Source organism: Paracoccidioides lutzii (genome assembly GCF_000150705.2).
Source record: "Paracoccidioides lutzii Pb01 unplaced genomic scaffold supercont2.7, whole genome shotgun sequence".
Taxonomy (NCBI): Eukaryota; Fungi; Ascomycota; class Eurotiomycetes; order Onygenales; family Ajellomycetaceae; genus Paracoccidioides; species Paracoccidioides lutzii.
In genome coordinates, this window is record NW_015440953.1 from 1,039,129 (window position 1) to 1,052,932 (window position 13,804).

A 13,804-nucleotide genomic window follows, 5' to 3' on the forward strand; every position below is an offset into this window, starting at 1 on the left:
CGCCTAACTCACTTAAGTTAGTAACTAGCCAGGAGCGAGCTGACTACGTCACTTCGAGCGTTGCGGGGCGGGGGTCGAAAGGGCCGGACAGTGGGACATCGTCGTATAATGATGATCGTTGCAGTGCTACGATGTGGTGTTTTGTATAGCGCTTTCAGCAAGTGGAGTGATACGGGGAACAATTATTTCAGTTGGCAATGGGGTCATGGTACGCAAGCTTGTTTGTCTCAATAGAACTAACTGCAATCTACGTAAATCTCTGGCCAGTCCAGACGGCCCCCGCGATTCCGAGCCATTCTGTTCAGGGATCACCACATCGCTGATGGCCAGCGGAGCCCCTCTACGGAGTGATGTCTCACAAAAGCTACTGATTCAACGGCGGTGTCTTCAAGATTGCTCCCCGCGGCGCTGGCAGCTTCGCGCCTGCCGGCACCGCGTTCTTGCGCTTGAAATCATCCGCCATTTGCTCGAATGTCACCCATTCGACCCCTTCGTGCTTGTTGATGTGTTCGATGATGCTGCAGTGAAACACCGTATGTTCTTAGTTCTGGGCCCATGGAGACAGACCGTGGGGGGTGTGATGATGATAATGGAATAAACATACCGCTCATGCATGAGGAGAACATGCGGACGTCCGGAGACGTCAGGGTGAATTGTCATCGGGAATATGAACTCGTCGTATTCGCGGTAGAAATAGTCAAAATGATCCTATTTGGAAGTTCATTTTGATTAGAACCAAAATGGGGAGACGACAAAAGGCAATATATATAATAAGATAAATAAATAAATAAATAAAAAAGAAAAAAAAAAGAAGAAAAAAAAAAGAAGAAAAAAAAAAACTCACCTTCCAAATTTCTTCAACATCCCTCGGATTCGTCCACCCATGACTATTCGGCGCATTCTTAATAAACATCATCGGCGGCAGATCATCGATATACCAACTACCCGGAATCTCCACAAGCCCCGTCACCTGCCCCTTGACCAACGGTTTCATCCACTCCTTAGCCTTCTTGTTATAGTCAATCTTCGTCCATGTATCCCCCGTGCGCAACCAGTACATCTGGCAGTCATGGTGCCCCATCGAATGGTCGTACTCAATGCCATAGTTGAGCAGGATATCCGTGCCCTCGGCGCTGGTCTCCCACCAGGGCGCAACGGTGCCGCGCGGCGGCTTGCCGCAGAAATTCGTCAGCAGGCGATAGGTCTTGTCGAGCACGTCGCGCTGCTGTTCCAGTGTCATGTCGGAGGGGTTCTCGTGCGAGTACCCGTGCAGCCCAATTTCGTGCCCTGCATCGCGCACCATGGCGCATTCCTCCGGGAACGTCTCCAGGGAGTGCCCTGGGATGAACCAGGTGGCTTTGATGTTGTATTTTTCGAAGAGCTTGAGGAGGCGGCGCACGCCGATGGTGCCCGCCCATAAACCTGAGAGGGAGAGGGATTAGAGAAAGGCTGTATGAGTGTATATGCCAAATAGAACTGTATTAAGTCTGCAAGGATGTAGAATGTGTGTAAACATCTTGTATTCTTATGCTTCTCATTATTTATTTACCTCGACTAATGTCATTGGTGCTGTCTTCACCGCCGTATGACCCCAGCCAACCGGCAACTGCGTCAATGTCGACACCGTAGCTGACAAGAACTCGCTTTTTGCCCATTGTTGCTTGCGTATGAGGGATAACCTGGATATCGTATATACGGATATACTGCTGGAGAACATAGAATGGATGGCTCGAGAGAACGTGCTGGGGATAAATCCAATAGCTACTCGGAGGATGCTACAAGGTTAAGCGCAGGTGCGGGGTTAATGAATTTGCCCCTGGAACAGCTCTTGCGGAGAAAAGGAGCCGGCAAAGCAGCTTGCGGCGAGCGCCTCTGGGGGAGAAGTGGGGGTAACTTTCCGCCGATTTATTGCCCCGCCCCCCGGCTCGATGCAGACAGACAGATATGTAGGGCGGCCGCATACTCGAAGGAATGGGCATGGGTAGGCTGACACAGTTGCATGCGGCGACTTACCGCCGACGGATAGCAACAGCGGAGTTTTGTAGTATTTTGTAGTTCTAAACCCAGTAGCTAGCAGTGGAGAGTTGCCGTAGCTGACTGGTTGATTAGTTCGCTGGTTAACTAAGCGGGAGGACGAGGAGTTTTCCTCCTTGCAGCGAAAGTCAACTCTTCAAGCACATATCCAACCCTCAGAAGAAGGGGACAGGAAACAGCAGCATTTGGCTATTCTAGCAATTTGAGCATTTTGCAAACATTTCAAAATCTTGGTTAACACCGTCAATCGACTTTTACCAAAACAAAACTCCGCATTCGCTGTTGGCGCCTGGCTACAAGATGTCCCGGGTAAGCAGCTTTTCCCGCCCTCATCAGCGAAAAAGTTCACCGCATTCCCCAACAACGGCATTAACAACCCGGTTCTGCAAGACACAAAAGCATGAAGGCTAATCCAAACTCAGTTCTCTCTCAAAGGTCGAACCGCTCTGGTGACAGGTGGCGCTCGGGGATGCGGTCTAGCGTTCGCGGAGGGCCTTGCTGAAGCCGGCGCAGACGTTGCGGTGTTCGACATAATAGACCCAGTTGAAGGCTTCCACAGCATCGCCAGTAAATACGGCGTCAAAACTGCATTCTACAAGTAAGGGATAACCAATCTGCTGCCGTCGATACCCTAGATTAAGACAGAGAAAGAAAAGAGCAAAAACGGGGAGCCTTATGAGGAGGAAGAAACCCCCAAACACTTAAACGGCCCTTTGCGCGGAAAAAAAATAATTAAATTAAATTAAACAAAAACAAAGAGTAGATGTAAGCTCCAAGTCGTCCTTAGAAAACGGCTTCGCCCAATTCAGCAAAGAATTCGAGAATAAGCTGGACATCTGCGTCCCCTGCGCCGGCATCAACCGACATCTCACGTTCCTGGAATACACCTACGAAGCCCACCAGGAGCTTCTGTCGACCAACGTTATGGGCCTGTTTTTCACGGCGCAGCTGGCGGCTAAACAGATGATTGCCAACGGGACCAAGTGCGGCAGCATCGTGCTGGTTGCGAGCATTGCGAGCTACATGGCGATTAAGGATCAGAATAGCTCGGCGTATTGTGGGACTAAGGGGGCGGTTCGGGCCATGTGTCCCGCTATCGCGAAGGAGCTGGTGCCTTATGTATGTATTTTGCTTTTTCCTTTCCTTCTTTTCTTTTCTTTTCTTTTCCCTTTCGGATTTGGTTTCTTGGATGGATGGCTGAGTTTTCACAACAGGGAATCAGAGTAAATTCGGTGTCCCCTGGATACGTGCGGACAGAGATGACTGCCGCTGTGAGTTATACCGATTCCCCCTGACTGTGTGTGCGCCATGTTCAATGTAGAAATGGCTGTGGAGCAATTTAACTCACCCGCCCTTCCAACAGTTCCCTCACCTCGTTGAGAAGTGGAAGACAGACATCATGAACCACCGGCTGGCGGAACCCGATGATATCATGGGTGCCTGCGTGTTTTTGGCAAGCGATGCCAGTTCATATATGACGGGACAAGATATCTGCGTTGATGGAGGGGTTACGAAGTGGTAGTTAGTTTTGGAGATAGGAGATAGCTGCAGTGGAATGGGGAAATGGGCTTCAATAGACTAGTATACGTGGACAGTGCAGCCCGAGCATGAGTAGTTATTCTTTCGTGTGCCTTTACTTAATAGTTCAATATTTAACTACGTAATGGCATATCTCTTAATCCCGCATCCTCGTTAAAACCACATCGTTAGGGCGGATGCGGATGGAGATTTAAAAGTATTCCGATCAACTATAAAGTGCTAGAACTATAACCCGCGCATGACTTTCTCGATGACCACCGCAGCGCCCAATACCTTCTCTTCCTCCAACTTCCTCGCCACAATCTGCAAATTAACCGGATGCCCGGCCATCGCTTCCAGGTCATAGAGCCCCCAGTTCCATTCATCGAGCGCATTCCGCGGTTCATACGGCGTCTCAGGAAGTCTATCCCTCTCTGCACAAACCTCACCAACAGGAAACGTCAGCGCCGAATAGTCCAAGAAATTCCACACCTTGGTATATCCCACCCATCGACAGCACCGATGCGGGACAGACACATGCGGCATCGTCGGTGCAAGCAGGACATCCACGACCCGACCAGACAGCGGCCCCCGGGCCCCATTCCATTTATCCAGATACCGCTTCTGCGCAGCCCACTTGCGCCTGTTCAGCTGCCAGTACTCGTAGACGGAGATCGGCCTCCCCTTATTCACCAGTTTCTCGACGTGCGGTATAAACGGCTCCCCCGCAATGTTGACATCGCGGCGGATATCCTCGCCGCCGTCTACGGTGTAAAACGCATCCATGATCTCGATGCATTCCTGGTGCCCGTCTGCGTTCCAGGGAACGATTTCGTGCCCGGCCGCTTGCAGTTTTGCAGAGAGTTCGCGCAAAGCACGCTCGATGGGCGGGTGGACCTTGACGACGCCGTCATCGACGATGAGGCCGATGGTGAGCGGGCGGGATTGGATTTCTTGGAAGACTTCGTTGCGCCAGGGGAGGGGCGAGCAGCGTGGGTCCAGGTGCCAGGGTTGCGAGTTGGCTAGGTGCTTGCTTATGTAGATCAGCGAGGAGAGATCGCGGGTCATGGGCCCGATGGAGGAGGGAACGTGTTCTTGGCCCTCTGTCGAGACGGGAATGCCGTGGTATGGAAGACGCGCGCTCTGGTGGTTATGTTAAAAAGGATGGACGCAAATATATGTGTGTGTAGGTACACAAGTCTGGATGTAATATGTTTTCTTGGTGAACGAACGTACGCTTGGTTTTAGCCCATATAGGCCGAGCATGTGCTGAGGGATGCGGATGCTGCCACCGATATCCGTTCCGAATCCCAAAATCGATGCGTGGAGAGCAAGCAGGGCGCTCTCTCCCCCTGAGGAGCCGCCTGGGGTAAATTTGGAGTTTCGCGGGTTCACCGTCAAGCCGAAAAGCGGGTTTTCGGTTTCGCACCACTGTGCTGGGTTGTGAGCGTGAGGTCTTGGTTGCAAGAACGACGGGGGCCAATTGCACTGGCGGTACGAACCATAATACTCTGAGGCAAGTTCGTCTTTGCGATAATGATAGCTCCGAGGCTCTTCAAAATCTGGACCAGAGTTGCATCTTCCGCCGCGGGCGAAAAGGAGCGGCCGACATACCCCAGAGTGGTGTCGAAACCCTTGACGTTGAACTGATCTTTCAACGAAACGGGAATACCATGGAGGGGTCCCTTGACCTTGCCGGTTTCCTTGAAAGATCGGTCAAGCTCCCGAGCTTGCTTAAGCGCTTCATCGAACATGACTTCAGTAATAGCATTCGTCTATGACCAGACCGTTCCGCTCGTTCGGCGATTCTATCAGCGCAGGGAACTGGAGGAGATCAACCATGGACAAACTAACCAGTTGATGTGCCACCGTTGCTCTGTGATTTTGGCGTAGATGAATTAGGAAACAAACTTCATTTTTTCTTTCTTTCTTTCTTTCATTTCTTTTTCTTCAATGCAAAGGTGATAAGGAGGAGCCGGTATAGGAACTATCCAACCTCTTGATGTATGCAAGCGTGACATCTGTCGCAGTCAATTCGCCCCTGCAGAGGCGGTCATGCAACTGCTCAACACTGTCGATTTCTGTGATTGACTGAGCTTCACGGGGCTCGATGCGCGATCTATCTGCAACACGGGCCACTCTCTCAGGCCTGAGATGAATGTCATCCACGACATAGGGCTGCAAAGCCTGTTCTCTGAGCGATCTCTTCTCTGCAACGATCTTCTGCCATGGTTCGAGAACGGACATTCTGCTCGGAGTAGTAGTTTTTCTGAGCTCCAGTAATACCGATTAGTTGTTTTTTTTCCCTTTTTTCCACCCCCCTTGTTTCTTTTTTTGATTAGAGATGTCCTTGCTCTTCCCCAGCCTTCTTCTCAAGCTCAGTTGCAATACTCAAGATTGCTGTCAACATGCGCCGGCCACTGGCAGCTCGCTACTCGTAGATAGTCAGGGACATGCAAAGGAGCCCCCGACAACGGGCACGGGCACGCAGCAACAGTGGGGCAGTACGCCAAAAACGCCGACAGAAGCTTGGGGTTGGTTTTGGTATTACCGCTAAATGTTACCGTGGAAATATACCGTTCTTTTATTACGCTTGTGTTTGGCTGTCGCCAAAGATGGGGGGAGGCAGACGGGGTGGTTGGGGTGGGTTTTGCTGACATCGCGGTGGAGCTTAACTGGAGGCCCCCAGGGTGCTTAGCCTCCTCGATCCCTGGAAGTTGGGCGCGGGCCCCCGGACGGAGACAGACTCCGGGTGGCAACGGGCCCCGACACAACCAGGGCACAACCAGGGCAAACACCACCCACGTAACCCCTATACATACACCCTAACACCCCCACACACTCCCGCACCCCCGCTTCAGCGCTGTTGCACGCACGGACAGCGGAAAATTCGGTAGTGGCGCTGTCATCCGCTCGAAACCAAGAGTGAGCAGACCTGTGCAAGAGTAACTGGACTGACTGACTGATAGATCCGCTGTTTTGGCTGGCTGGCTACAGGAATAAGCGACCGGCTAGGAGCGTGTCATGTGGTGTGTCGCCACTGCCAGCTTGCTCTTCATATTTCCCCGGAGAACAGCTTGCTCTCTCCCATCATGAAAAGATCTCATTCCCAGAGCGACCCGAAGAAGCTCAAGATGGGCCCCAGTGCTGATAATGAGGGATTCGTGGACCCCAACGGGCGGCAAGCTCCCCAGCCATCCACCACCGTGGCCGTGGTGGGAGCTGGGCCATCTGGCCTGATGCTTGCGTATGTAGATGCTATACTCCACCATGCTGTGTTTTTGTGCTTCCTTGGGATTTTCTTTTTTCAAAAAAGGAAAAATTATTTTTTAACTGCTTTTTGTTTTGCGGCTAACTTGTGCAAGGCAGTGAAAACCTGGTGCGATATGGAATTAAAACCACGCTTCTCGATGATAGGTCGGACAAGACGTCGACTGGAAAAGCCGATGGAATCCAGCCCAAAACCATCGAGACTCTCAAACAGCTTAGACTCGCGGACGACCTTCTGAGAAAAGGCGTCAAGGTCTATGATATATCTTTCTGGGTAAGCTCTAGATATATATATATATATATATATGACTTTTGATTGGCGAGGCGCCCTAACATCATCATCATCAAGGAATCTACAGCGGACAAGCCTCTTCAGCGGACCGGTCGCAAGATCCATTATCCAGACCATGTCGGAGCGTTAGATCCATACATTCTGCTCGCCCACCAGGGGATGATGGAAGATGTTCTGATCCAAGACATGGAGGAGCGCGGGTTCTCTGTCACACGCAGCAGCCCTTTCATTGAATGTTCCAGATCGACTACAGATGGGAAAATCAACGTTGTCTTTGGGGACTCCGCGACGAAGGCCCCTCGGGTGTTGCAAGCAGATTACCTTGTGGGGTGTGATGGAGCCCGGTCGCTAGTCAGGCCGTTTATCCCTGAAGCAAAGTTAATTGGAGAAATGACTAACGCTTCTTGGGGAGTGCTCGACGGTAATGGGGGTTTCGTGTGTCTGGTTATTGGTTATAACATGCCGGGCTAATCAGGATGGGAAATAATTATAGGCGTTATTGAAACCAATTTCCCCGACCTGTGGAGCAAAGTTGCTGTCCGCACACATCACGCTGGCTCCATTCTTTGGATCCCAAGAGAACGCAATATGACCCGTCTTTACGTCGAATTGAGCTCGAAGGAAGGGAGTCGGATGGACAAGTCCCTTGCTACGCCGGAATATGTCATGAGCAGAGCTAGAGAGGCGATGGCACCATACACCCTGGAATGGAAGTCCATAGGTTAGAACCCCCCAACATTTGGCTTTTTCGCGGAGAAAATATGAAAATTCTAACGAGCTACAGAATGGTTTGGCAACTACGTCGTCAGCCAGCGCGTTGCCAATCACTTTGCGGACGCTGAGCTACAGATATTTATTGCAGGAGATGTAAGTTTACTGTTGTAGAATACCTCCTTGTTCCCGCATTTGTTCCAACACTAGTCACAGGCTGGCCACTGTCATTCCGCCCTCGCCGCCCAAGGTGCAAACACCAGCATGCACGACAGCTTCAACCTCTCCTGGAAGCTGAACCTCGTAGCCCGAGATCTAGCCCCGCGCTCCCTCCTCGCCACGTACGAGGAGGAACGCAAGAAAATTGCTCAAGACCTCATCAACTTCGACGCAGAACACGTCAAGGCATTCGCCGAAGGCGACGAGGCCCTCTCCCGCAACTTCGACGAGAATATCCGCTTCATCTCCGGCGTCGGAGCAGAATACTCACCCAACATCCTCAATCAAGTGGTGGACTCATCAACACCACTCCCCTCGGGCTCATCGGTGCATCTCCTGAAACCGGGCGCCCTCCTGACCCCAGCCAGAGTCTCCCGCTTCATGGACGCGAACCCTGTCGACATCCAACTCGATATCCCACTCCTAAGCCAGTTTCGCATTTACATGTTCGCCCCTAGTTTGCACACCGCCACAGACTTCCTAGCCAGCCTCTGTGACTGTATCCAATCGCCATCATCACTTCTCTCCCGAGCCACCGCCCGTGCTAACAAGTCGTATGCTGCGATTCCCCCCCCCGTGGCACCGATGGACAAATACGAGCAACTGGGTCGATATACCCCCCTGTCTAAACTGTTCACGTATGCGCTTGTAACACGGACGGCGAAATGCGAGGCGAAGCTCAGCTCTCTTCCGCCTCTGTTGCAGGCTAGTCGGTGGACTGTTTACCTCGATGATGTCATGTCTGGCGGAGGATGTACTAAGAAATGGCTGGGAGATGTTACCGAGAATACTGTGGTGATTGTCAATGTCCGTCCCGATGGCTATGTCGGGAGCATTGGGAGGTGGGGTGATATTGGAGCCAAAGGGCTACATATTGGGAAGAAGGCTGCAGAGTGGTTGGAAACGTATTATGGGAGCTTTTTGAAAGGGTAAGTTTGAGTAAGTTTTACAGGTTGGATTTGAGGTGGGAGATTAGATCATATGGCAATTAGATCTTAGAATTTTCGAGTTTTTTTTTTTTTTGTGGTTTTGATATACGGAGGAGAGTACACGCCTGATGAAGCGTGTGAGGATGATATATGCTAGTTTTCTAATCTAATTATTGATCTCTTATGTACCGCGAAGATTTGCATCCTCTCGGACGTTGGACTTATTTTCACAATATTCACAAAGCGAAAGGGCGTTCAAGTAAACGTCAAGTAAGAAAAGGAACCTCTCAGCAGAGATTTCGTGGCGTACAGCTACACACACGGTTTTAACATTCGGCCCCGAAAGCCTTCAGTGTGGTGTAGTTATGCTATTCTAAACCATGACCCTCCATGACCGCTTTAAAAACTACGAACAAACTCATTGCCTCACACATTGTTCCGACACACATTTTCTAACTCTATATTCTTGAGCAATTTTAGCATATTTCTCCCTAACCCGAACCCTAACCTTAATCTGAATCTTAATCTTAATCCCAATCCACCCCTAACCCGGGTGGTGAGGGCTGAATGGAGAATGGTTGTTGAAAAGTGGCCCCTCCAACTTCAAAACCATGTTCGAACTGTAATTAGCCTCCAGATCCGGCGAAGTTTTACGCTTTTGTTAACCTAGTTACCCGCAGATTCCGCGGCAGCTTGAGCTTATTTGCTGGCCCCGAGTTAAAAAAGAGTCACCTAGACGCCAACATAGTTAGCCAAAGGAAGTTTGTTGGCGGATTGACCCCCTGGAAATAGCTAGCAATGCCAGCAGTTGGGATGACAATTGAGAGATTACGACATGGACTGACTGGTTGACTAGTAAGGTAGCGATATGATTGATATCCTGTTCCGTGCCTATCGAATTCTTTTGCTTGCAGGATGCTAGTTATTCCTATGCTGCTGCCCACTGCCCACAAGACGAGAGGGTTGGGTGGGGATGCTCAATCGACAGCAAAACCGGGCATGTAACCATTTTTCTCCAGCACAATCCAGCTTAATTGTTCGCCTTGGTTTGATCGATCCTATTTGATCCAGAGGCTCTGGAATAGCGAAACGGGTGGTGGCGACGAAGGGTGGGATTTTCGGTCGACAAGTCACTCTGGATCAGTTAGCCGGTGCAATTCATTTTCACAGCTTCTTCCCACTGAAACAAGATAGGGCAGAGGGACGGAGATCCCAAGATCGAGCTGTTGCTTGAGAAGAAAAGAATTTCATGGTCTTTCTTTAAATGGCCTGACTGTGTACAACATAAGAATCCGGTGAGTCCCTCTTGTGAACGAACGACTTGAAACCGGTTCAAAAGTAATAATAAACAACAGCTACGACCTCTGGGCCGTAAGAAAGAAGTTTGGCCCTGTCTTCTGGCTACGACCCACTGTGATTATTTTAGCCCAGAGTAATCAGCTTCCATCTACGACCTCTCAACGCCGTCCACTCCCGAATCGCCATCCATGCAAATCCTTCACGGCTAGCAATTACATCCCCGGCGTCCCAGGAGATTACCATAACTCCTATAGCCCCATTGTCACTATGGCCGGAGTCCCAGCTACCTCTGTTTAGGGCGACGGCAGTGGTCTCAACTCTATCACCGGGCTCTAAGGATGGTGCGATATGGGACCAAAGCACTTGGATGTCGCTACCAGGGCGTTGGGAGAGGGCCATTTCCTGATTGTCAGACGTGACGTTGCTGTCGCCAGACCACCTCACCATGCTCAGGACGGCAGACGCGGTCCAGAAGCAGAGCATTGAGCTTAAATTAACCGAGTGGTCCTTTGGCAGGTGATCGATGGAGATTTTGTATGGTCGGGATGAGCGACTGGCGAGGTTGGAGCCTTCAGCAAGCAAATCGACCTTGCGGTTGAACTTCATAGCCTGCTATAGTTCTGTAGTTCTCTTCCCTTCGTCGGAGACACGGTAGAACCTTATACCTAGACCTTCGGTAGCTAGGTTTTGATTGGCGAGTTTGGTCTTCCCATCACTTGTCCAACCAACCCACGACCAGCTCGGAAACTGGTTGCCGGTATCCGGGGTGAGTCCCGGCGCCTGCACACCACGTCTCCGTCTCAACTTCTGGGTACGGTGACCCCATGCAAGGGCAGATTCTAGGTAGGCAGTCGGCATGCCCATGAAAAATTCCTCCCCCATTGACCTCTCAAAGGCTCGTATGATACCGCTGAAAGCATTCAGCCCATCACTATCAAATGTCAGGGTGCGACCGGAGTACTCTTCCAAGAGCACCCGATAGAAATGATCAAATGTCGGGACGTCAGAATTCCACGAAAGATTGAGTTCTCCTCCGCAAAGACTTGTGCGGTGGGGATCGGGAGATAGGTTGGAGACCTCACGAAAACTATCTTCGCACCAGAATGCCTCTTCACATTCCCAGAAGACTTGGTCTGCTGTGAAAACTAGAGCTCTAGAAGCGAGAAACCTCTCTTGCAAAGTCCAAGCCCGGGTGTCCCAAATAGTTTCCCCTAGATATCCCGCGGCGCGTCCCGTGCGAAGATCAACCTTGACACCGAGGACGGGATCGAGAGAGCGCACCAACGTAACGTCTTTGATCTGGAACGGTTCTTGTTCTTGACGTCGCGAACCGGATCTAACTCCCGGAAGGCAAGAGTTGGCGTCGACGCAGGTGGAGGAGACGATGACGACAACCGCTAGAGAGTAGATCGAATCCATTTTCGAGATGAAAGCTGCCTTATCCTGCTCGTCATCTTGTATTATGCAAAGGCTGTCAATCCAGAGGTACGGTTCCCCCAGCCCTTTTGTGACTTGCAAAGCGTCTTCGATGCTATCTGGAAGAATACCAGTTCCAAGGGAGCCTGGAATTGAGAAAGCTTGTAAATTATCTTTTGTGAGTCGAAGAGTTTTTGCTTGCCCCCAGACATAGCTTAAACAGACCCATTGCTTATCTTCTTCGGCAAAAACCAAGCATCGCTGATCTACATCGATAACGCGGGGTCTGATCTTTTGTATCCCTTTAAATATTTGGCTGCATTTCGTCCCGTGTTCCACTTGGCACATCCTTTTCCATCCCTTAAATAGGCTCAAATCCGCGACTGCGGACCTCTTACGCCCAGTATATGGCTGATGCTCTCTAGAAGGAGAGGAGGAACGGCTTCTCATCGACCAATATTGGAACGCATGAGCCGGCTGTTGCTCATCATATTTCTGTAAAAAGAATGTCAGAAACTGTGTCTGCCCAGCTTCACACCCTGTGCCAAGTTTTGGAACAGAGCAGTGAATTCTAATCCGATCAGAATACGCTTTCTCATCGACCGCGGTGCATCCTCCTTCATTCTCTCGAGCAATTGTATGCCAGTCCGTTTCGAGGTTCACAGCTACTTGGCACTTGGAGACATTTAATGAACTCGTCCCATCCCCTGGGTAGTTGGCAATCCAGTGCGTGATAATGCTAACAATCCTCTTGCAAAACGTGCAGTTGCTGGAGCTACTCAACAGAGAAGAGAATTCTCTCTGAAATGAATAGTTGTCACTCGAGTATTCTGAGGAATTGTGAAATCCAACATGTTCAAAGTCTAGATGACGGCATACAAAACATAGGTCGGGGGGTGCTGTGTCCGTGTCTGCTTATTAATAAACCTTAGAGATGAGAGGGGAAATATTATTCAGCAAAAGCCCCATAACTAACTAGTTAACGGATAACAAAGGGATAGCACCCACCAATTAAACCAGCATTTGTGCTAAGCCTGTCATGTTCGAATCTTATGCCACCAATGATATCGATGTCTCGAGGGCACCGACTGAGGGCATGACTTCATTAGGTTATCACAGAGCGTTCTTATTCCGGAGAGAACAGAGAGTGGAGATGGGAATTACTGATTGCTGTCATGCAAAGAAGTCCGAGTTTCTTCGAGCTGGGGGCGGGCCAAAGCAATGCAGTGGACCCCCAAAGCCCGAAGCTAGCTGCTTTTAATACGTGCGGAAACAGCATAGGAAAAGACAACGAACTGTTAGCGCATCTGGGCTACCGAGAACCTTTGACGTGCAATCCTGTCATTCCTCCTTCTCAGCCGAATCCACACAAAATGGCATTGGAGGTTGCCATGTTTGACAAGAAGCTGCACCGGCCTATAGACGGCCTATTTTGGTCTTGTGTCTTCAAGATCAAAAATGGGAGGAGATACGCTGAAAGAGCCTCTAGATCTTTGCCAAAGAGCGCCATATTGAGGTTTTGGGAAATGGGATTATGATGATCCATTTCTGACATACAGGTTTGAATTTGATGGTGTGAAAGTCGCCCTAAATTACATATGCCAGCTAACACCACCAATACCGTACCTACTGATTAGGAGCTGCAGGGGGAACTTGCTTATAGCATTTCAGGTATTCTAAATTCATGATACGAGCAGCCGGCAAAGTTGGCAATAGAGGTTCGTGCTTGCCACTGCCCTTTCCGAAACAAAGGAAACGAAAGATTTCAACTGGCAATCGATCTGTACACGAACGCCATCGATATTGACCATCTAAACGTTGTTTTCTGCTTGAGCAGAGCAGCCGTGTGTTATCATTTAGGAAATTACGGAGAAGCAGCCAAAGGTGCAACCGACGCGGCCCTACTTGATTCCCATTATGTCAAAACATGGGTAAAACGCCGGGATGTGGAGCTGAAGCGCGACAAGGCGAACAACGCGCATAGTACGTACCAGAAAGCAACTGAGCTTTTAGGTGACTCTGCCCTTTAGCTGGTGAAGCAATCGTTCGCCAACGCTGAAGCGAAAACTCAAAGCAGATTTTCAGGAGATCCAGGCGGAGACCTCAATCACTAGAA

General features: G+C 50.3%; 6 protein-coding genes across 6 annotated transcripts; 3 read left to right on the plus strand and 3 right to left on the minus strand.

The window, feature by feature from the left end:
* Window positions 1–364: 364 nt before the first annotated feature.
* PAAG_03624 (Arp2/3 complex subunit Arc16) lies at window positions 365–1,655 on the minus strand (the record flags this gene model as incomplete). The annotated part of the gene is made up of 4 exons (XM_002795033.2): window positions 365–518; window positions 605–708; window positions 845–1,422; window positions 1,550–1,655. The coding sequence occupies 4 exons, from the start codon at window positions 1,653–1,655 to the stop codon at window positions 365–367; spliced, it is 942 nt and encodes a 313-aa protein (XP_002795079.1).
* A 679-nt stretch (window positions 1,656–2,334) lies between these two features.
* PAAG_03625 (3-oxoacyl-[acyl-carrier-protein] reductase) lies at window positions 2,335–3,556 on the plus strand (the record flags this gene model as incomplete). The annotated part of the gene is made up of 5 exons (XM_015845023.1): window positions 2,335–2,343; window positions 2,457–2,632; window positions 2,793–3,153; window positions 3,249–3,305; window positions 3,398–3,556. 5 exons carry the CDS (start codon window positions 2,335–2,337, stop codon window positions 3,554–3,556), a joined length of 762 nt encoding a protein of 253 aa, XP_015701997.1.
* A 242-nt stretch (window positions 3,557–3,798) lies between these two features.
* PAAG_03626 (acetamidase) lies at window positions 3,799–5,799 on the minus strand (the record flags this gene model as incomplete). Its single annotated transcript, XM_002795035.2, has 5 exons — window positions 3,799–4,695; window positions 4,789–4,983; window positions 5,055–5,327; window positions 5,407–5,428; window positions 5,549–5,799. The coding sequence occupies 5 exons, from the start codon at window positions 5,797–5,799 to the stop codon at window positions 3,799–3,801; spliced, it is 1,638 nt and encodes a 545-aa protein (XP_002795081.1).
* Window positions 5,800–6,644: 845 nt separating this feature from the next.
* PAAG_03627 (phenol 2-monooxygenase) lies at window positions 6,645–8,977 on the plus strand (the record flags this gene model as incomplete). The annotated part of the gene is made up of 6 exons (XM_015845024.1): window positions 6,645–6,799; window positions 6,922–7,096; window positions 7,172–7,535; window positions 7,608–7,835; window positions 7,899–7,981; window positions 8,042–8,977. The coding sequence occupies 6 exons, from the start codon at window positions 6,645–6,647 to the stop codon at window positions 8,975–8,977; spliced, it is 1,941 nt and encodes a 646-aa protein (XP_015701998.1).
* Window positions 8,978–10,395: 1,418 nt separating this feature from the next.
* On the minus strand, window positions 10,396–13,198 carry PAAG_03628 (hypothetical protein; the record flags this gene model as incomplete). The annotated part of the gene is made up of 4 exons (XM_015845025.1): window positions 10,396–10,884; window positions 11,002–12,551; window positions 12,697–12,776; window positions 13,101–13,198. The coding sequence occupies 4 exons, from the start codon at window positions 13,196–13,198 to the stop codon at window positions 10,396–10,398; spliced, it is 2,217 nt and encodes a 738-aa protein (XP_015701999.1).
* A 174-nt stretch (window positions 13,199–13,372) lies between these two features.
* PAAG_11661 (hypothetical protein) lies at window positions 13,373–13,718 on the plus strand (the record flags this gene model as incomplete). Its single annotated transcript, XM_015847266.1, has 2 exons — window positions 13,373–13,406; window positions 13,549–13,718. 2 exons carry the CDS (start codon window positions 13,373–13,375, stop codon window positions 13,716–13,718), a joined length of 204 nt encoding a protein of 67 aa, XP_015703175.1.
* Window positions 13,719–13,804: the final 86 nt, after the last annotated feature.